Below are 22,995 nucleotides of genomic sequence, written 5' to 3' on the forward strand. Positions count from 1 at the left end.
GTGTTTTCGGATTTGGGGTTGTACCTGGTGGGTTCATTGATAATTTGTGTGAGATTGAGGGTATCAAACTTAGATTGTAGGATGGCCGGGGTGTAACCTCTCTGGGATATGTGGGACGCTCTCTAAGATCAGGGCAAACAAAGACATAAACGGAACGAGTTCCACAGAAATGTGACTAACAGAAATTGAATAATGTGTCCTTGAGCAAAGGGGGGGTCAAAATCAAAAGTAACAGTCAATATCTGGTGTGGCCACCAGCTGCATTAAGTACTGCAGTACATCTCCTCCTCATGGACTGCACCAGATTTGCCAGTTCTTGCTGTGAGATGTTACCCCACTCTTCCACCAAGGCACCTGCAAGTTCCCGGACATTTCTGGGGGGAATGGCCCTAGCCCTCACCCTCCGATCCAACAGGTCCCAGATGTGCTCAATGGGATTGAGATCCGGGCTCTTCGCTGGCCATGGCAGAACACTGACATTTCTGTCTTGCAGGAAATCACGCACAGAATGAGCAGTATGGCTGGTGGCATTGTCATGCTGGAGGGTCATGTCAGGATGAGCCTGCAGGAAGGGTACAACATGAGGGAGGAGGATGTCTACCTGTACCGCGCAGCGCTGAGATTGCTATACAATGACAACAAGCTCAGCCCGATGATGCTGTGACACACCCCCCAGACCATGACGGACCCTCCACCTCCAAATCGATCCCGCTCCAGAGTACAGGCCTCGGTGTAACGCTCATTCCTTCGTCGATAAACGCGAATCCGACCATCATCCCTGGTGAGACAAATCCGCGACTTGTCAGTGAAGAGCACTTTTTGCCAGTCCTGTCTGGTCCAGTGACTGTGGGTTTGTGCCCATAGGCGACGTTGTTGCCAGTGATGTCTGGTGAGGACCTGCCTTACATCAGGCCTACAAGCCCTAAGTCCAGCCTCTCTCAGCCTATTGCGGACAGTCTGAGCACTGATGGAGGGATTGTGTGTTTCTGGTGAAACTCGGGCAGTTGTTGTTGCCATCCTGTAACTGTCCCGCATGTGTGATGTTCGGATGTACCAATCCTGTGCAGGTGTTGTTACACGTTGTCTGCCACTGAGAGGACGATCAGCTGTCTGTCTTGTCTCCCTGTGGTGCTGTCTTAGGCGTCTCACAGTACGGACATTGCAATTTATTGCCCTGGCCACATCTGCAGTCCTCATGCCTCCTTGCAGCATGCTTAAGGCATGTTCACGCAGATGAGCAGGGACCCTGGGCATCTTTCTTTTGGTGTTTTTCAGAGTCAGTAGAATTGCCTCTTTAGTGTCCTAAGTTAACTTAACTGTGACCTTAATTTCCTACCGTCTGTAAGCTGTTAGTGTCTTAATGACCGTTCCACCGGTGCATGTTCATTAATTGTTTATAGCTCATTGAACAAACATGGGAAACAGTGTTTAAACCCTTTACAATGAAGATCTGTGAAGTTATTTGGATTTTTACGAATGATCTTTGAAAGACAGGGTCCTGAAAAAGGGACGTGCCTCTTTTTGCTGAGTTTATTATACAGCAAGGTGCTTGAGCCAGGAGGGGATTCTTGCTGTTACCAATCAAAACTTGATTTTGGAAGAAGCCTTTACTGCTTTACCGAAGTTGCAAGACATTGCAACTAGGCCTAGAGCATGGTTCTGACTATGTCTGCCTGGTGCCCGAACTGCCTATACTGTGTCCCTCCCCTCTCTCTCTGTCCCTCGCTAGCTCGCTATGAAAGATGTTTGATTAGTTGCCGTACTGAACAGTCTCCTCCGTTCCAAAAAATTGGAGTCGTGCCTGGAAGTTGATGTGCGAGGAATCAATTATTTTGGAGTCGACTCTCCATTACATTGTCGTTAACAGTTGGACAAATGTCAGCAAAAGTTAAATGAGTTAAATGAGAAGGAAATGCAAACTTTGCGAGGTAGAATTGAGGTACAGTGATGGTAGTACAGGTGCAATGCTTAACTATATGAAAGGGAGCAACCTTGAGACCCACACCATTGCTAGCAGCAGCTCAGCTGCATTGTAAATTCACATGGAATTGTATGAATTTTTCTTATAGTTTGAACAGAAAATTCAACATTAACATAAATTGTCTATTTGTCACATCCCTAGTCAGCATAGCTTCCGATAGATGCACTGGTCTTGATCCTAAACTCTGATTGGCTATGCTGGTCCAGTCCCTGAAGCCTGATTTGGCTATGCTGGCCCAGTCACTAAAGCATGATTGGCTATCCTGGTCCCATCCTGGAGGTCCATGTCCACCACCCAGCACGGTCTACTCCTGGGCCTGTGAGATGGAGGCCCAACCCGCTGACATGTTAACTAGTACCCCAGGGGTCTCTAATCCTCCCTGCAGTTTCTGGAGATGTGACGCTCACACACACACCTACACACACATGCACTCTCTGCCTGTGGCTCTGCTTGTTATACAGTTGAGCTGATCCCTTACGACAAGCCCAGCCCCAGGTTACTGGAACAGCCTGCGGCCATATTTATTCCTATCTCTATCTCTGTCTTTGTGCCAGCCAGCTCTCCTCTGTTGTCACTAACATTGCTGTATATGCTCCAGTGGGTCTCTCGTGTGTGTGTGTGTGTGTGTGTGTGTGTGTGTGTGACTCCATGTCATGATGTGTGCTCTCGCACATGGCGATTCTTTTTCAGATATGAACTGTGTGTGTACTGTTGCTGTACTGTTGCTGTGTAATCTATTATTAAACTAATTTACTAATGGACAACCAGTGTGTGGGAATTTCAAAGGACACACAAAATGTCTGAAAAGGTGTGTGTGCAAATACGTGTGTCATGCCTGCTCTCTGAGGGGAGCCCGTGTGTTTGTGTTAGAGAGTAACATCCCCAGCATTTTGTGAATGCGGTGTAGAAACTGAGTGTCTCCTTGTCTTTCTCCCACGGCCTGTGTGTTGGAGTGTAATGTTTATATAGGTCATTGTGTTCATTCAGTGCTGTGTAAAGCTTCTGCTCAGCCACAGGGTAGATAAGGGAGTCCTTAAATGCATATTTACCCTGCTGTTCGGCTCGACTCTCCCTCTCTTGTCATTATGCGAATCTCCGATTCTCTCTCTCCCCCTTTCCCTCTATCTCTCCCTCCTCCATCCTCTCCTCTGCCATTGAGTGATGTTCTCTCTGTTTGTGTTCAGGTCCACTGAACAAAGTCCAACTGATGACATGGATCAAGAGCGGGGCTTTGTGTCCTATAGACCCTCCCTCTCTCACTCTCTCTCAGTGTTGTTCGCACAGGGAGCCGGGAGCCAGGACACCCCCCCCCCATGATATAGCCTATGGGGTTGGAAACAGTAATGAAACATTGTCATAAACAAGGGTTTATCAACTCCAGGCCTCGGCAGCCACAGGGTTGAACATTTTAGAGAGAGAGAGAGTGTGAAAGACTGAGAGAAGGGGAGAGGGAGCAGGAAGAGTGGAAGCTAGCGTGCATTCCTGTGAATAGGTTCATGTTAGCTTTATTACCCATGCATCCTGTCTCAGACAAATAGCAAAACAACGCTAATATGAATACTAACTACTGTATCCTCCATTATCTGTAGCTCATCATTGAGATAGACCAGCAGTCTTTCTTTTCTTGACTTATCTAGTGATGATCACATCACTGATAGTAGGATGTAATCTGAATACACATCATTATACTCAAACTATGCTTCTTAAGATCACAAGTGGGCCTCTTAAAATGAGCAGGGTTATTGACGGAGAATAATCTCAAAGCCCTCACCAAACTGTGTGTACCCTTAACGCAGTGCCAGAAGAATTCGTTTTTAGACCTGTCTCAGAAAATCCTGTTACAGTGTGTGATTGTCTGTCTCGGGGTGCACTACAGTACACCAGGGCCAGTGTCCACAAAGTACCTCAGAGTAGGAGTGCTGATATAGGATCAGGTTTTCTGTTTGGATCATAATTAATAATATTATATGGACATGGAGGACCTGATCCTAGATCAGATCAGACTCTTTGAGAATACGGGTCCAGTAATTCCTGGTGTTTGTTTACATGGTGTCTGAGACATGATGCTTTAGTCTAAATGTCCACCTTTTCTTTCTTTCTTTCTCTACCTCTACCCATGTGGCCATCCTGTGACCTCGTGTGAACTTCATCAGGAATCAGACCAAGGTAAGTCCAGTACTGTGACTGGCTGCTATTACTATTGATTGTGTTAATGTTTGGTTGGCAATGCTGTTAATGTCTCTGTGTTTACATTCTAGCTACGCTGTATTCATGCGTTTTATAAAGCAATCATTGTACTTTTATGTTGACATGTACACACACGGTTCATTTGTATGCCATGTTTATCATTGCCAGTGCTCAACAAGAAACACCCAACGGGCAAAACTGGTTGAAATGACACCGTAACAATGCCATTTTAACTGATCATTCCAATATGTTTTGCCTGTTTTAAATCAGTTCTAAACTGTTTTGTTTCATTCTGTCTTGTCCCTCAGACCTTTGCCTACGACTACTGTTTCTGGTCCATGGACGAGTCGGAAAAGGACAAGTTTGCGGGTCAGTTTTCATTTTCCTCACGTTAGCCCCTCCTCACTTCCCTTCCTTCCCTCTTCTTCCTCCACCTCGTGTATCTAGAGGTGTCCCTGTGAGCACAAGATGTTGAAAGGACATTGAAACAGTGTATTTTTGGTTGAAAAGACATTGAAACAGTCTTTTCAACGTCTTTTGCTCAATGGGATAGGTCTGTTCAGGTGGTTTTTAGGTATTTTTTCAAACATTTGTCTCTACGGTGACTAAGGAATTAGGATCCCACCTGAATTCTCTGTCGTTTACTCGCTTGGATGAATCTGTAGGTGATTGTTTCTCGCACTGTTCATGGCTACGGTCTGAAGGTCCTATTTTAAATTAACATGCGGGCGGCAGGGTAGTCTAGTGGTTAGAGCGTTGGACTAGTAACCTGAAGGTTGCGAGTTCAAACCCCCGAGCTGACAAGGTACAAATCTGTCGTTCTGCCCCTGAACAGGCAGTTAACCCACTGTTCCTAGGCCGTCATTGAAAATAAGAATTTGTTCTTAACTGACTTGCCTGGTTAAATAAAGGTAAAATAAATTTAAAAAATGCATAGCTTGTAGCTTATTTTGTAATTGTTTGTGTGCTCCAGATCATTTTCTAAAGCACCCCTAAAGGGATCAATGAAGTATTTTCGAACTGTTTTATATTGTATAATAATGTGTGGTGTTGTAACGTTGCCTGGTGGTTGTCTCCAGGTCAGGACGTGGTGTTCCAGTGCCTTGGGGAGAGTCTTTTGCACAACGCTTTCCAGGGCTACAATGCCTGCATCTTCGCCTATGGACAGACGGGTATGTTATTACATTATGGGAGAATCTGAATTGCGTTTCCTTTATTACTTGCGGCCTCTCTCCTCGCCTCCTTCTCCAAACCCATTGGATGAGGTCAGAAGGTCACCATCTCATCCAATGGCTAAGGAGGAGACAAGGAATCAAGGAAATGCAATTGAGTTTTTCCCTATGACATATACTATTGGCTGTTCTGATTAGCATGTAACAGATCCTTAGGGGTTCATCTGTCACCTCCCTACTATGCTCTCCCATTGGCTGTCTCCTCACATCCGTGCTCACCCATTGGCTGTATGTGTGTGTCCCTCCAGGTTCGGGGAAGTCGTACACAATGATGGGTTCGGTGGACTCTCCAGGTCTGATCCCGCGGCTGTGCAGTTCTCTGTTTGACCGGACCCTGCTGGAGCAGAGGGAGGGGGAAGGCTTCACCATAGAGGTCTCCTACATGGAGATATACAACGAGAAGGTCCGCGACCTCCTTGACCCCAAAGGGTACGACCTTTAACCTCCACATGACCTCTTGTTTTAGTTAATTGTTTGAATATACTACAGTTTGTCTGTGGCCCCATTTTTAAATAATTTAAACACGCTTCCTCCCTTGATGTAGTCACTAATAACTCAATTGTTCCATGACATACTGGTAGCTTTTGCCTATCCAGTATGTTTTCAAACATGCTTCGGGGCAGGGCCCCAATGGTTTTGCACACATTTGCACCTGTTTGTCTGCTCACAGTTTCTATGGCTCACGCTTGACCCCAAAGGTTATGACCCCGTCACCTCTGACCCCTGCTAAAACAATCAATAGAATAGCAGAGCTGCGTGCCACAGGAGTGGGAGGTCCGACATCTGACGGCCATATGGAGTCAGTCTGCCACATTATACAGATGCTAGAACTTGGCCTAATGATATACCACTTGTGTTGATCTGGCTATTGCTGATTCTATTTGGAGAACTGTTGCTTTTACACAGAATGTAGGAGAGTGTATAGGGATACATCTCAAATTGAACACTATTTGAGATGAATTAATTTACAAATAAATGAATAATTGTTTTATTAATTTACAAATGAAAAATGGTAGAAATGTATAAATGCATTCATTTAATTTATATTATTTTTAGATAAGAGCATGGAAGCATGATGACTGTGTATTTCTTCCATAGTAAACCACATTCATATCTGTCATCCCCCCCAGGAGCAGACAGGCTCTGAGAGTGAGGGAACACAAGGTGTTGGGGCCGTATGTGGACGGCCTGTCTCGTCTGGCTGTGGCCAGCTACAAGGTACACCACAATACCACTGCTGTACCACTACCACCACTAGTTGACTGACTACTGATATGACCATGCTACTGATGATACAAGCTTTATTCAATATTCATAAGCGACAGAATTGATACGATGATATGGTATCTCCATGAGATATTTATGGTCTGGGTTGGAGAGTAGAGAGGGGTGTGTCAGCTGAGAGGTTTGCTAGCTGTTCTCACATCAGTGGTATTGTACCATGCTGGGGTGTTCATGCTCCCAGGGGACTTTATTAGGTCAGGATGTCTGATGAAGACCTAATGGTCGAAACGTAATGATAGAATCACTTGGGAGCATGAACAGCAGTGTGTGGAGTTCACTGAAAACTCGAGTACCTGCAAAAAAAAGTACCTGGATGCACGGCTGTTCTTCAGCTTTTGTAAATGTGTCATGCTGCCCTGCCCAAGAGGGATGGTTTCTCTGGAAACAATATACAAGTATTTATTTGTTTACTAATGAATTATTTATAGCATCTCCCTTCCGCTCTCTGTTCTCTATTCTTCCTTTCTCTCCTGCCTTCTTCCGTCCCCCGTTTGTCTTCTCACTCTCTCTCTCTCTCTCTCTCTCTCTCTCTCTCTCTCTCTCTCCTTACATCTCTCACTGTCCTTCCATCCTCTCCGATACCCCCCTCCTCTTCTTCCTCCCTCCATCCATCCATCCCTTTCCGATCTCTCCTAGGACATCGAGTCTCTGATGTCAGAGGGGAATAAGTCTCGTACGGTGGCCGCCACCAACATGAACGAGGAGAGCAGCAGATCTCACGCAGTCTTCAACATCATCCTCACACACACACTCAAAGACCTGCAGTCTGGGGTAAGCCATGCTGACACACAGGAACAGACACACACACACACAAACATGGAAACACACATGGACACAGAGACACAAACCCCCCCAATCTTCTTATGACTTTTTAAAAGGACATTCTACTCCAAAATTGATGAAAATAAAATTACGCTAAGATATAATTTCCACCTCCAGAAAAGAGTCCAATAACATATTGGTTATTGGTTACAGTCGAAAAGTATTCAGACCCCTTGACTTTTTCCACATTTTGTTACGTTACAGCCTTATTCTAATGTTGATTAAATTAAACATTTTCCTCAATCTACACACAACCCCATAATGACAAATATACGTTTTTACACATATAAAAATGTATATATATATATATATATAAAAAAAAACTGATACCTTATTTACATAAGTATTCAGACCCTTTGCTATGAGACTCGAAATTGAGCGCAGGTCAATCCATGAGATGTTTCTTCAACTTGATTGGAGTCCACCTGTGGAAAATTCAATTGAATGGACATGATTTGGGAAGGCACACAGCTGTCTATATGAGGTCCCACAGTTGACAGTGCATGTCAGAGCAAAAAACCAAGCCATGAGGTCGAAGGAATTGTCCATAGAGCTCAGAGACAGGATTGTGTCAAGGCACAGATCTAGAGAAGGGTACCAGAAAATGTCTGCACCATTGAAGGTCCCAGAGAACACTGTGGCCTCCATCACTCTTAAATGGAAGACGTTTGGAACCACCAAGACTCTTCCTAGCGCTGGCCGCCCGGCCAAACTGAGCAATCGGCAGAGAAGGGCCTCGGTCAGGGAGGTGACCAAGAACCCGAGGGTCACTCTGACAAAGCTCCAGAGTTCATCTGTGGAGATGGTTGTCCTTCTGGAAGTTTCTCATATCTTTGCAGCACTCCACCAATCAGGCCTTTTATTAGAGAGTGGCCAGACGAAAGCCACTCCTCAGTAAAAGGCACATTAAAGCCCGCTTGGAGTTTGCCAAAAGGCACCTAAAGGACTCTGACCATGAGAAACAAGATTCTCTGATCTGATGAAACCAAGATTGAACTCTTTGGCCTGAATGCCAAGCATCACGTCTGGAGGAAACCAGGCACTGCTCATCACCTTGCCAATACCATTCCTACTGTGAAGCATGTTGGTGGCAGCATCAAGCTGTGGGGATGTTTTTCAGTGGCAGGGACTGTGAGACTAGTCAGGATCGAGGGAAAGATGAACAGAGCAATGTACAGAGAGATCCTTGATGAAAACTTGCTCCAGAGCACTCAGGACCTCAAACTGGGGGTGAAGGTTCACCTTCTAACAGGACAACGACCCTAAGCACACAGCCAAGACAACGCAGATATAGCTTCGGGACAAGTCTCTGAATGTCCTTAAGTGGCCCAGCTAGAGCCCGGACTTGACCCCAATCAAACATCTCTGGAGAGACCTGAAAATAGCTGTGCAGCGACACTCCCCATCCAACCTGACAGAGTTTGAGAGGATCTAGAGACGAATGGGAGAAACTAGTTAAGGTCTTGTTGAGCAGCTAATTAGTAGAATCAGGTGTTAAATTAGGGTTGGCCTGAACCCACAAGATGGTAGATCTCCAGGAAGAGGGTTGGGCAGCACTGGTCTATATCATGTGTCAACCTCATTCCACGGAAGGTCAAGTGTCTGCGGGTTTTCTCTCCTCCCTCACTAATTAGTAAAGAACTCCCCTCACCTGGTTGTCGTAATTGAACGGAACAACCAAAAACCTGCAGACACTAGGCCCTCCATGGAATGGGTTGGACACCCCTGGTCCATATTATCGGGTATGCTATTAGCATTATCACCTGTAGCCCAACTGATGCAGCATAGTATCTATAAATAGGCTGAAGCATGGGGTTGCCTATTTGCATTTACCCTAATGTGCTAATCATTAGCTAGATCCCAAATGTGATCTTTTAACTAGTTATGCATATTGATGCATTTTATGTCCCCAAGAAATGACAAACACAGTGAGTATAATGTAGGCCTACCTGTTAAGGTAGTTTTGTCTGTACTTCTCACCGAAACCACTTCATGTCACACATTTTCCCACAACACTTTCCCTGGTTACCACTACTCTTGCCCAACTAAAATTGTAAACTGGCTAATCGCAATTTCTTAAGACACAAAAAAAAAAAGGTGCTTAACCATGCTGCTGCTTAAAACTCTGGGTTTTAAATGGTGCAGATTTAGGAGTTGAGAAATAAATCAATAAAGCTGGGACCCCCCTTTAACAAAAACCATTACAACTGCTGTTTCCCCTGCGATTGCGTTATGAATGGTTGTGCATTGACCACTTGTCAGAATGCATGTTCCCTCCCTATGGCACTCGCAGCTTGAATGCGCCTTGTGAGGAATATTTCTCCCGCATCGAACGCACAACAACTAGGTAAATGTATAAACTATTCTACTATGGGGTTGTTTTGATTTTTCTATTAGTTACTCGTTTTGTTTGCAGAGGGAAAGTAAATGTGGACTGTTTTAGCATTTTGAAATGTTCCAGATTTGTTTTGCCGTGGCGCAGCGCCACGCTGCAGTGGAAACACTGCGACTGCTGTAATGCTTTTGTTATCTAAAATTCTCTCATCCTCTCACTCTACTTCAGTGTTACTCATAATTTTTTGTAAGGGGGCAACTTTAGGTTGAGACAACCATTGAGGGCCGCACGTCTTTCATTTGTACTTTTTCTTCCAATATTATCAATTGAGAGCAATAGAGCACATGCAACTGATGATACAGCACATCACAAATATACACAGACATCAAATAGGATACATCACATGCATAAGACCCATATTAAGGGTTACCGCAGTAGTTGGATGAGTGAAAATTTCTTCTGCTCCTTGACTGAATTCTAAATGTATAGTCTGTTGCTATCCTTGTGAGGCAATCTATGTGTGCATTGGTCAGTCTCTCTGTTTTTGTTTCACAATGTTCATTGTTGAAAATGTTGCTTCACAGGAATAAGTGCTGACAAAAAATGTCACCTTTTGCACACATTGCTTCAGAAGTGGACACTGTGTCTGACACAAGGCTCCAGAAATGGGTAACACCTGATTTTAGTTCACCTTACAATGAATGTGTCATTTGCCTGCAGCTCCACTATCTCACTCTCTATTCCAGCACGGTCAGGACAGAGGGCTGTGATGACTGGGGTCAGAGATGACACTATCTCACTCTCTATTCCAGCACGGTCAGGACAGAGGGCTGTGATGACTGGGGTCAGAGATGACACTATCTCACTCTCTATTCCAGCACGGTCAGGACAGAGGGCTGTGATGACTGGGGTCAGAGATGAGACTATCTCACTCTATATTCCAGCACGGTCAGGACAGAGGGCTGTGATGACTGGGGTCAGAGATGACACTATCTCACTCTCTATTCCAGCACGGTCAGGACAGAGGGCTGTGATGACTGGGGTCAGAGATGAGACTATCTCACTCTATATTCCAGCACGGTCAGGACAGAGGGCTGTGATGACTGGGGTCAGAGATGACACTATCTCACTCTATTCCAGCACGGTCAGAACAGAGGGCTGTGATGACTGGGGTCAGAGATGACACTATCTCACTCTCTATTCCAGCACGGTCAGGACAGAGGGCTGTGATGACTGGGGTCAGAGATGAGACTATCTCACTCTATATTCCAGCACGGTCAGGACAGAGGGCTGTGATGACTGGGGTCAGAGATGACACTATCTCACTCTCTATTCCAGCACGGTCAGGACAGAGGGCTGTGATGACTGGGGTCAGAGATGAGACTATCTCACTCTATATTCCAGCACGGTCAGGACAGAGGGCTGTGATGACTGGGGTCAGAGATGACACTATCTCACTCTATTCCAGCACGGTCAGAACAGAGGGCTGTGATGACTGGGGTCAGAGATGACACTATCTCACTCTCTATTCCAGCACGGTCAGGACAGAGGGCTGTGATGACTGTGGTCAGAGATGACACTGGCACATGAAAGGGGTTCTCAATGAAGTTGAAAAAACTCCTTGTACTCCATGATATCCTCAAACTCCAACTCTTCCAACACACAAATGCCTCATAGCTAAAATGTTGCAGTATGTCTGGGTTGGATGTTGTGACTGCGCTGAGTTTTGGGAAATGAACAAACTGTCAGGTATGAACAGCGTGGTGATTTTATTTTGAAATGCTTTGACCACACGCAGCATTTTGCCCAGAGTTTTATCTTTCCCTTGGAACTGGAGATAAACTGTGTTGAGGTGGCAGGTGATGTCCGTTAAAACAGCCTTAATATCCACTGTGGATCATCCAGCTCTGGCTCCACTCTCCCCTTGCTTGCAACAAATTCACAGATTTGAGGGAGGAGAGAGGAATCTTTCCAAAGCTGCCACGAGACAGCCATCTCACCTCATTGTGAAATATCAAGTCGCTTTATTCTGTCTGGTATTCCTCCAGCAACTTGCGGAATTGCCGGTGATTCAGTGCCCTAATAATAATGTTCACCAAGCGCACGACCTGCTGCATCACATTCTGTAAGTCAGTCTTTGAGTTTAGCCACGAGTACTTCCTGATGAATGATACAACGAAACGTTACAGATTCGGGAATATACTCTCTCATCAGGCCTAGGAGTCCCTTTTCCTTCCCTCGCATGTTTGGGGTGCCGTCAGTGCACACAGATGCCAGATTTGACCGGTCAATATTATTATCTGCAAAAAATGTAACGAGGGCTTTCAGAATATCCTCTCCTCGTGTTTGTCCCTGAAGGGGTAGTAAACATAATAAATTCCTCTCTGAACGACTCGTTTTGAGGGAAGCGGACACAAACACACGATTGGGCAATGTCATTTGAATCCAGTGCAATACTAAAACACGGCGCCACGGATATGTCAGTAATCAGTTGCTTACTGATGTCTATGCGTCTTGTTATGGTCTAGTCTGAGAGTTGCAGTCCCGTAATTTGCTTTAAAATAGCTTCCTTGTTTGTGACATCAGCATACACTACTTCGGCGGAGGTCAAAAACAGTCTTGTCTGTGAAGGCCTTCTTGTTTCTCGCGAGCATCCAAGCCATCTCATATGTTGCCTCTGTCGTTTTCTCTGCAACAGTGATAGATATTTGCTGTCCTTTGAGTTGCGCACTTTTGTTGTTTCTGAGGTTGCTTTGTGGCAGATATGTTTCGTCAAAGTGGGCATGGTGTAACTGGAAATGTCGCTCTAAATTTGCTCGTTTCAAACAAGACAAAGTGAGCTAGTCCCATTATGCAGTATAAACAAGTCTGTCAATTTCTCTTGGAACTTTGTGTTCTTCTTGAATCGACCGTAGCCAACTTCTCTTAGCCACCAAAGCTACGTTAGCTAGCTGCATTTCTCCGCTGCCATGTTCCTGATTGTTCTGGTTCTCTGGCGGTTGTTCGTTCATAGCTGTCACGTTGTTCTCCAGCCCCTTCCTCTCATCTTCATTGGCAATAGATTTCTGTTGATTTATTTTACAATAAATCGATCCATGTCGACCAGACTGCAAAATGAGCTAGTAGCAAACTAATATGTGTCGGTCGCTGTAGCTGAGCAGTTTGCGTTCTATTTCGGGCCTTTCTGTTCAACAGTTGTGCTGTACTGCCATGTATCTGCGGTATATATATATTATATTCAATGAAGTGATTCAGGCCTACATTGAATTGAAATTGTATCATTGTTATGTATTATGAATGGAAAATCACCGCGACAAGGGCTCGCTGGCCGCGCAATGAGTACCACTGCTCTACTTCTTAAGCACTTTCTATCTGGGGCACTGTGTGTGTAGGCTACGTTTAAACAGGCAGCCCAATTCTGATATTTTTTTCACGGATTGGTCTTTTAACCAATCAGATCAGCTATGGAAGAAATATCTGATGTGATTGGTCAAAAGACCAATTAGTGGAAAAAAATATTCGAATTGGGCTGCCTGTGTAAACGCAGAGAGACTCTCCTGTCAGCGAGCCTCAGTTTCCACTGTTCAGGAACTAGCTAGTGATGTTAGCCTCCAAGAAAACCTTTTAAATAAGTAATGAGCTGCTCTCTCTCTGTCTGGATGTCAGCTGATCTGCTGCTGTGTCAGCCTGATCCTTTGTTATCCCAACAACACCTGGTCGCTCATCCAACTGTGTGTGTGTGTGTGTGTGTGTGTGTGTGTGTGTGTGTGTGTGTGTGTGTGTGTGTGTGTGTGTGTCTGACTTTATTTACATGCATGTGTGTGATATAATCACCCAAGCCTGGTCTTCCTCTGTCTTCTGGGACAATATATGAAGCACACAGATTTGAATAATGCAGGAGTGGAACAGTTGATTCTAGTCCAGGTCAAATAAGGCTGTGTTCAAGTCAATGAGTGTTGACCATTGTTGCAGACTGACCATTTGATACCTTGTTGGTTGTGTTCCTGAATGCAGCCCCAGGTGCACATGCTGGAATGGAAACAAAGCTAAATATAGACTGAGCGAATCATTGAAACTGACACACAAATTAAGTCTGTCCACGCGTCAACACACACACACACACACACAGTTTTGTAGTGCTATCCTTGTGGGGACCAAAGAATGGATTCCAGTCCAAAATCCTATTTTCCTTAACCCTTAACCTCAGTCTAACCTTAAGCCTAACCTTAACCCCTAACCCTAAAACTATAACTCCTAAACCTAACCCCTAAGACTAAAATAGCATTTTTCCTTGTGGAGACCGGCAAAATTTCTCCACTTTTCCTTGTTTTACTGTCCTTGTGAGGAATTCTGGTACCCACAAGGATAGTTAAAGAAAAACACACACACACAGTGAGAGAAAGAGAGATCGAGAATCATTGGTTCTACTTTTTCAGCTGTTGATGATATGCTTTATCCTCCCTTTACTGATGATTTGCATATCTCCATGGAAATTCAGTTCAATGCAAATTCACAAGGGCCTGTTGACAGTGCATGTAATCTAAGCCTGTGTGTCTGAGATGAGAGAGGGAAGTTTAGTATAGCATCTTTATAAAAGGTTGATAACGCAGTAACTAAATCATAGGAAAGAACAAAATATTTCCTGTGGAATCCAGTTGGTGAAAACAGTTTGAGGTACCAGCCAAATACTTGGAATCCTTTTTGACCTAGGTTCACCCCTGTTCATGCAGTCTTTTTCCTTCTTTCTGTTCTCTCTCTCTGGGGACAAGAGCGGTCTTTGTTTTCACAACACACTGTAGTCTCTGCCTGCTCTATTCCCACTCAGCACAACTCCGTACATAATTCAACCCCACTGCCCTTTGGCTCTCTCTACCCTCCCCGCTCTCTCTCATTTCTCGCTCAACTCATTCACTCACCCCATCTCACATACTTTCATTCTCCCTCACTCACTTTAAAAAAATATACATATATTTTACCTTTATTTAACTAGGCAAGTCAGTTAAGAACACATTCTTATTTTCAATGACGGCCTAGGAACAGTGGGTTAACTGCCGGTTCAGGGGCAGAACGACAGATTTGTACCATGTCAGCTCGGAGATTCGAACTTGCAACCTTTAGGTTACGAGTCCAACGCTCTAACCACTAGGCTACCCCACCCTTTCTCTTACATTCTCGCTCTTACATTCTTTCCGTCCTGCATTCCTGCATTCTCTCTGTTCTTCCTCTGTCTTAAATTATCTCTCCTATCCAGAACGCTTTCCTCTTTATTTCTCTCCTTCCTCCATATCCTCTCTTCCCCTCCCTCCCTCCCACCCTACCTTTCTCATCTGTCAATTATCTCTCCGCCTCCCAGTTAAGCTTCAGTCCTTAATGCACACATACCTTATGTAAGATAGAGATCCCATTACGCACCCACACACATACATCACCCCTCCCCCCTGATGTTAGTGCAAGGAAACATGTTTGTATACTGCATGTAAATTATAGGATGGAAAATGTTTTGTCAATTTCACTGAAATCTGTCAATAAGTTGACATCCCAAATAATCACTGTGTGCAGGACCAGAGTCCTTCTAGCATGTATTCGAACACGAATCAAGTTATTTTAATTGAAAGAAAATCTGCTAAAATTACATCTATCCGTTCTCACTCACTTCCTTTCATTTTTCTCCCTCCCTCCCCCTTCCTCTCTCTCTCACCCTTAAACCTACCACCTCCCACCCCCTTTAACCTCCCACCCCCTCCCTCTTTGCCTCCCCTCTTCTATCTCTCTCCCTCCCCACCCTTACCTGTTCCTCTCACCATAACCTTCCCCCTTCTCTCTCTCCCCCTGTTAACCTCCCCCTTGTTCTCTCCCTCCCTCCCTCCCTATCCTTTCTGTAGACGAGTGGTGAGAAGGTGAGTAAGCTGAGTCTGGTGGACCTGGCTGGCAGTGAGAGAGCTGCTAAGACTGGTGCTACTGGTGAGAGGATGAAGGAGGGCAGCAACATCAACAAGTACGTCACTGAAAACAGACACAGACACAGCTCCAAGTGTTCTAGTTTTAGCTTTAAGTTCCCAAATGAACAAAATTATACACACTTTACACCCAGAAAACATTCCATCGCTTATGATCGCGGGCCGGTGTGTGTGTTAAAATATTTTTCCCGACGGAGGGTGTGTTCCCTGTGTGTCTCTGCAGGTCTCTGACCACCTTAGGCCTGGTCATATCTGCTCTGGCAGAACAGGGGTGTGGGAAGAACAAGACCAAGTTTGTCCCCTACAGAGACTCTGTACTAACGTGGCTGCTTAAGGTAAGACGAACACACACACACACATCTTCTCTTTTTCCCTGCTCTTAATATAACTTCTCTCATCCTACTTTCCCCCTCTCGCTCCCATATCTTTGTTGTTTCCTTTAATTAGTTGAACACTTCTGCCCCAGAATCATATTAGGAATATGACCTAGATGCACTATTGTAAAGTGGCTGTTCCACTGGATGTCATAAGGTGAAAGCACCAATTTGTAAGTCGCTCTGGATAAGAGCGTCTGCTAAATGACTTAAATGTTAAATGTAAATATATTAAGATTTGGTCCCTGCAACCTTTTGTCTTTCTTTCATTCTCCCTCTCTTACTAACACACTTTCTCTTCCTCCCCGTCACCAGGACAGCCTGGGCGGCAACAGCCGCACGGCCATGGTGGCCACGGTGAGCCCGGCGGCCGACAACTATGACGAGACGCTGTCCACGCTGCGCTACGCCGACCGGGCCAAGAGCATCGTCAACCACGCCGTCGTCAACGAAGACCCCAACGCACGCATCATCAGGGAGCTCCGCGAGGAGGTGGAGAAACTACGGGACCAGCTGACACAGGCAGAGGTGAGGGGTGGAGGGGAGAGAGAAGGGGAAAAGGGAGTGAGAGGAGGAAATAGGGATAAAGAGAGGATATAGGGGGGGAAGGGAAGAGAGGCGGGGAGAGCAGAGAAGAAGGGGGAAGAGGGAGATCAACTGAGACAGGTGAAGGTAAGGAGGGAGGGGAGGAGAGGGCCCACACCAGCTGGCAAAACCGGTTGCATTCTGTTTGGAAATTGCATCCGGAAAATGAAGGCTTCATCAGGTGTAACAGAGAGCATTTGGTTATATGAAGACTTTTTTTCAACCGAAACATCCGTTTACAAATTACATCAACTACCACATCTTGTCTGCTGGGAGACAGGGAGAGGGAACACAAATAAGAGTGTGTTTTTCTTGTCTCCTGGCCAGTCTATGAAGGCCCCGGAGCTGAAGGAAAGGCTGGAGGAGTCTGAGAAACTCATCCAAGAGATGACTGTCACCTGGGAGGAGAAACTACGCAAGACGGAGGAGATCGCACAGGTACACACACACACACTTGTACTTTCTGTCCTGGGTCATGCTCACTAGGCACAAAAAAGAAAACGGTCTGAAACTGAGTGAAACAGGGACTTTCTAAAATTGTACAATTAGACACGCTTCTTTTTTTGTTTTTATGTTTTACAACATTTTGAAATGTTTTGCTTCTGTGTGCCCTTATTAAAACAACCAGCATGGATTCATTGTTTCCCTCTGTTGTGTGTCCTGTAGGAGCGTCAGAAACAGTTGGAATCCCTGGGCATCTCTCTCCAGTCGTCTGGCATCAGAGTGGGAGAAGACAAGTGTTTTCTAGTCAACCTCAACGCTGACCCCGCTCTCAATGAGCTGCTGGTCTACTACCTGAAGGTACACACACACACACAGACACACACACACACACACTAGTGGAGCAAGGGTCACCCGCAATTGCTAATAATCCATCCACATGGCTATATGTGATAAAGTGAAAATCTGAGACCCGCACCCGACCGACCCTAACCCACACTTGGGCTCCCGAGTGGTGCAGCGGTGTAAGGCACTGTATCTCAGTGCTAGAGGCGTCACTACAGACCCTGGTTTGATTCCAGGCTGTATCACAACCGGCCGTGATTGGGAGTCCCATAGGGCGGCGCACAATTGGCCCAGCGTCGTCCAGGGTTGGCCGGGGTAGGCAGTCATTGTAAATAACAATTTGTTTTTAACTGACTTGCCTAGTTAAATAAAGGTTAAATAAAATAACACTCTAATATAGAAAATACGCTGTAGGCTACAGTCAGACAGCGGAAAGATGTTTTGACAGGGTGCAGGATTTTTTGTTGTTGCCTGATTTAGATATATTTCTGCTTATTTCCAACATTTTGGTAGGCTATTTATTAGTCATCTTGTCTATAATTAGATACACACAGCTTCTCTTCTGTCATTATGTTGCCCTAGAAGACTAAATAAACCCTTGCTCAACAGATTGTCATAAATGATAGAATGAACACTTCACTCTAGTTGACATTGGTAAAGTTTTCTCTGTCATCTCTTCTTCTTTCGCGGAGCAATGACGTTTAGGGACCGGGGAGAAAATGCAATAAAAAACGGAAAAGAGTTTCTGTACAAAATTTCCAAATGAAAGCTGAGAAAAAAACGATCCATCAGCTTGGATGTATATCTTATGTGGTTGAAATACACTGCTCAATAAATGAAGGGAACACTTAAACAACACATTGTAACTCCCAAGTCAATCACACTTCTGTGAAATCAAACTGTCCACTTAGGGAGCAACACTGATTGACAATACATTTCACATGCTGTTGTGCAAATGGAATAGACAACAGGTTGAAATTATAAGCAATTAGCAAGACATCCCCAATAAAGGAGCGGTTCTGCAGGTGGGGACCACAGACCACTTCTCAGTTCCTATGCTTCCTGGCTGATGTTTTGGTCACTTTTGAATGCTGGCGGTGCTTTCACTCTAGTGATAGTATGAGACGGAGTCTACAACCCACACAAGTGGCTCAGGTAGTGCAGCTCATCCAGGATGGCACATCAATGCGAGCTGTGGCAAGAAGGTTTCCTGTGTCTGTCATCGTAGTGTCCAGAGCATGGAGGCGCTACCAGGAGACAGGCCAGTCCATCAGGAGACGTGGAGGAGGGCAACAACCCAGCAGCAGGACCGCTACCTCCACCTGTGCGCAAGGAGGAGCCCTGCCAGAGCCCTGCAAAATGACCTCCAGCAGGCCACAAATGTGCATGTGTCTGCTCAAACGGTCAGAAACAGACTCCATGAGGGTGGTATGAGGGCCCGACGTCCACAGTTGGGAGTTGTGCTTACAGCCCAACACCGTGCAGGACGTGTGGGGGCCGCACAGCCCTCCATGTGCTCGCCAGAGGTAGCCTGACTGCCATTAGGTACCGAGATGAGATCCTCAGACCCCTTGTGAGACCATATGCTGGTGCGGTTGGCCCTGGGTTCCTCCTAATGCAAGACAATGCTAGATCTCATGTGGCTGGAGTGTGTCAGCAGTTCCTGCAAGAGGAAGGCATTGATGCTATGGACTGGCCCGCCCGTTCCCCAGACCTGAATCCAATTGAGCACATCTGGGACATGATGTCTCGCTCCATCCACCAACGCCACGTTGTACCACAGACTGTCCAGGAGTTGGCGGATGCTTTAGTCCAGGTCTGGGAGGAGATCCCTGAGGAGACCATCCGCCACCTCATCAGGAGCATGCCCAGGCGTTGTAGGGAGATCATACAGGCACGTGGAGGCCACACACACTACTGAGCCTCATTTTGACTTGTTTTAAGGACATTACATCAAAGTTGGATCAGCCTGTAGTGTGGTTTTCCACTTTAATTTTGAGTGTGACTCCAAATCCAGACCTCCATGGGTTGATAAATTTGATTTCCATTGATACATTTTGTGTGATTTTGTTGTCAGCACATTCAACTATGTAAAGAAAAAAGTATTGAATAAGAAAATGTCATTCATTCAGATCTAGGATGTGTTTTTTTAGTGTTCCCTTTATTTATTTCAGCAGTGTACTATCAGCTTTTATGATGCTAATGAAGATAACACCTCTACAGACAGTATATAACTGTGCATTCGCATTCTCTCAAGATGATGAAAGAAATAAATCACATTTCTCCACTCCTGTTTTAGAGTAGTAATGTAACCTAAATGTTGTCATTTTACTGCAAGGACTGCTCAATTCTGCAGGAGTGAATATTATATTAGGCTATGTGACAGGTTATAGACCTACAGTCTGTGTCCAGATTTCAGTTTCCATTTAACACTCGCTACTGTAAGTCTCTCTGGATAAGAGCGTCTGCTAAATGACTCAAATGTCAAATGTAGGCTACAGTTCCCTTGACCTGCCATAGGTCTATTTGTCCCCATCTTGTGACTGTCACATTTGTATAGCGCTTCAGTCACCACACATCACATAGACGGCACTGCTATCATCTTCTTTTACCACTTCACCAAAACTTTCCCAAACATTACTTTTCTGGCCTTTCCTTCTCTTTACTTTCAACTCTCCATTTCGCGACCCTCTCGGACATTGTCGTTTGTGCCTCCGTGGATCGACTAACTTTTTCTGCTCGCTCCCGAAAGCTTTTGGCAATTGGCGTGTAGGCACACGTTCAGTTAGGTTCTGAAGCTTAGGCTTACGCACTGATGCCAGATAGCCTAAAATAATGAACGAAAAACCTCAACGTAGCCTATAGATATACATTTTTATTCAACCCGCCCGCCACCCGCCGTTGATCCACACAATATTTCATGACCCTAAACCCTCCGCGGGGACTTCAGGTTATGAGTCAACCCGCAGATCAATAAATCACACACACACACACACACACACCATTGTAACATGGTATTGTTGTGTACTGTAGGAGCACACTAAGGTTGGTTCAGCAGACTCCCAGGACATCCAGCTGTGTGGGATGGGTATTCAGGCTGAACACTGCATCATTAACATCACAACTGACCAATGGGTGGTCCTCACTCCCCACAGAAACTCACGGTACGTATAGAACACTCCTCTTCATCTCAACTATTATCCTCCTCGTCAGTATAATCCACAACGGGGCAAGCCTGGATGAGGTGACGCCTTTCCAGAACCAAAATCTGGTTTTAAAAATGACCTTGTTACCAATTTTGCCCGCTAGCACCAGCTCACACCGCAGAAAATGTCACAGTACACCAGCAGTCATTGTCATCATCATCATCTCAACGCACATCATCATTATTGCAACACATCTTTAGCCAGAGATGTGGACTTGATTCACCTGTCTTGGACTCGAGTCTGACTTGAGTCACAAATTTGATGACTTGAGACTCGACTTTGAGACTCGACTTGAGACTCGATTTTGACTTGCGGCCTCAAGACTTGGGACACGACTTTGACTTGAGACTGAAATTATCTGGCCAGGTTTTGTAACGTTTTGTCGCTCATTTTGTGGCACTGAGTCTCAGTGGATTAGGCTACTCTCTACGCAGCCAGAGACCATATCGCACTTGCAAAAAAAAAAAGATTGGCTAGTGAAACACACAGGCCTACGGCATTGCACGCAATTTTGTTTAAAAAACATCTGTTTCAGAACCAATAAATTGCGTGTCTTGACTGTTGACCAATGACCAGTCATCAGCATTGGCGTGCAAACGTGGGCTCACATATTCAGATTAGTGACCCAGAACGAGCTTGTTAATTTTCTCCGGTATTGCCTGGCAAAAACAGAGTAGCCTGCCTACATACAGTGGCAAGAAAAAGTATGTGAACCCTTTGGAATTACCAGGATTTCTGCATAAATTGGTCATAAAATTTGATCCGATCTTCATTTAAGTCTCAACAATTGACAAACACAGTCTGCTTAAACTAGTAACACACAAACAATTCTATGTTTTCATGTCTTTATTGAACACACCGTGTAAACATTCACAGTGCAGGGTGGGAAAAGTACCACCACTATCACATCCTAGGCCGTCATTGAAAATAAGAATTTGTTCTTAACTGACTTGCCTAGTAAAATAAAGGTAAAAAAAAAAAAGCTAGACCATACTAAGAGGGAGATGTCAAAGACGTGTTCTGATTGGTCCATCTGTATTTATTCAGTCTTGTGATTGGATTGCAGATATAACCTTATAGTTCAAATGGGTTTATGCAGATAGAACTTTCTAGTTGTTCAATCTTTTTTTTAAACAAAACGTTAAAAAACACTTCATATGTCTGTGAAGAACCATCTAAAGATCTATTATATGTGACTTTTACAAAAATGTCAGATGGAACCTTAATAGTCCTAAGGTCTCGATTTGTAGATTTAAAAACACTTGACTCAACTTGACTCGCTCTTAGAAATGCACGACTTGGACTTGACTCGAGACTCGACCTGTTCTACTTGTGCCTCGAATAATAGTGACTTGGTGATTTGAATAATAATGACCTCTCTCTTGCCTCTAGTCACCCACTCTATGACTGTGCACACACCTCTAGCCTCAAGTCTGATCTCCTGCTGTCAGATGATGGTGATGTCATGTTGCCGCAAGGCCCCTTAAGAATTGAATGAACTAACTGGATCATTCATTCATTTTTATTAGATCTTTTTTTGCCAGGATAGTCCACTCAGTAACATTTGGCAATGTTTTCCAGGGAGTCCTTGGTTCCATAGAATCAATAAAAACAACAGTAAAGATGTTCTTACACATTTATTATGTCGCTTTTTCTTATGTCATTGTTACATGTTTTTATTATGTGGAACTTAAGTTGTTGTTACGTTACAGAACGTGTGTGAACGGCTCTCCTTGCACCAGCCCGCAGCGGCTCCACCACGGAGACCGCATCCTGTGGGGCAACAACCACTTCTTCAGGTCTGTCTGTCTGTGTCCCGACAGTTCTGGCTACTGTGAATCACAATGTCTCGCTCAACTACTGGTCCTCGTTTTGGAAAGAGTAGTACTGAAACCATTCCCTTTCTCTTTCCTCCCATCCCTCTCTTCCCCTCCTCTATCCCCCACAGGATCAACTTGCCTAAGCGGCGGTCGCGGGGTGGCGGTGAGGAAGAGGAGGGTGAGGGGGGCCCAATGAAGAACAGTGGCAGTAGTGAACAGCTGGAGGGGGACGGAGACACCAACAGTGAGGGGTCCTCCGAGGTCTCTTTCTCCTACGAGTTCGCCCAGACAGAAGTCATGATGAAGGCCCTGGGCAACAATGGTGAGTACACACACACACACACACACACACACACACATACAGGTCCTTGTAAAACAACAATGAGAATGGAGGGAAAGGAGTACTATAAACGCCCTCAGAAACAA

At 45.1% G+C, this 22,995-nt stretch overlaps 1 protein-coding gene across 2 annotated transcripts in view; it reads left to right on the forward strand.

Annotated features, from left to right (window-relative positions):
• The window catches only part of LOC115138337 (kinesin-like protein KIF13B), an 86,119-nt gene that overhangs the window by 35,704 nt on the left and 27,420 nt on the right, over positions 1 to 22,995 (forward strand). For both annotated transcript variants that reach the window (XM_029675096.2, XM_029675098.2), the window contains exons 4-17: positions 4,135 to 4,147; positions 4,477 to 4,537; positions 5,248 to 5,340; positions 5,649 to 5,829; positions 6,531 to 6,618; positions 7,321 to 7,455; positions 15,724 to 15,836; positions 16,022 to 16,133; positions 16,488 to 16,700; positions 17,085 to 17,195; positions 17,424 to 17,558; positions 20,577 to 20,707; positions 22,462 to 22,548; positions 22,698 to 22,891. In XM_029675096.2, the coding sequence (XP_029530956.2) occupies positions 4,135 to 4,147; positions 4,477 to 4,537; positions 5,248 to 5,340; positions 5,649 to 5,829; positions 6,531 to 6,618; positions 7,321 to 7,455; positions 15,724 to 15,836; positions 16,022 to 16,133; positions 16,488 to 16,700; positions 17,085 to 17,195; positions 17,424 to 17,558; positions 20,577 to 20,707; positions 22,462 to 22,548; positions 22,698 to 22,891 (1,667 nt within the window). The remainder of the gene's footprint in view (positions 1 to 4,134; positions 4,148 to 4,476; positions 4,538 to 5,247; positions 5,341 to 5,648; positions 5,830 to 6,530; positions 6,619 to 7,320; positions 7,456 to 15,723; positions 15,837 to 16,021; positions 16,134 to 16,487; positions 16,701 to 17,084; positions 17,196 to 17,423; positions 17,559 to 20,576; positions 20,708 to 22,461; positions 22,549 to 22,697; positions 22,892 to 22,995) is intronic.

Source organism: Oncorhynchus nerka, linkage group LG12, assembly GCF_034236695.1.
Source record: "Oncorhynchus nerka isolate Pitt River linkage group LG12, Oner_Uvic_2.0, whole genome shotgun sequence".
Classification (NCBI taxonomy): Eukaryota; Metazoa; Chordata; class Actinopteri; order Salmoniformes; family Salmonidae; genus Oncorhynchus; species Oncorhynchus nerka.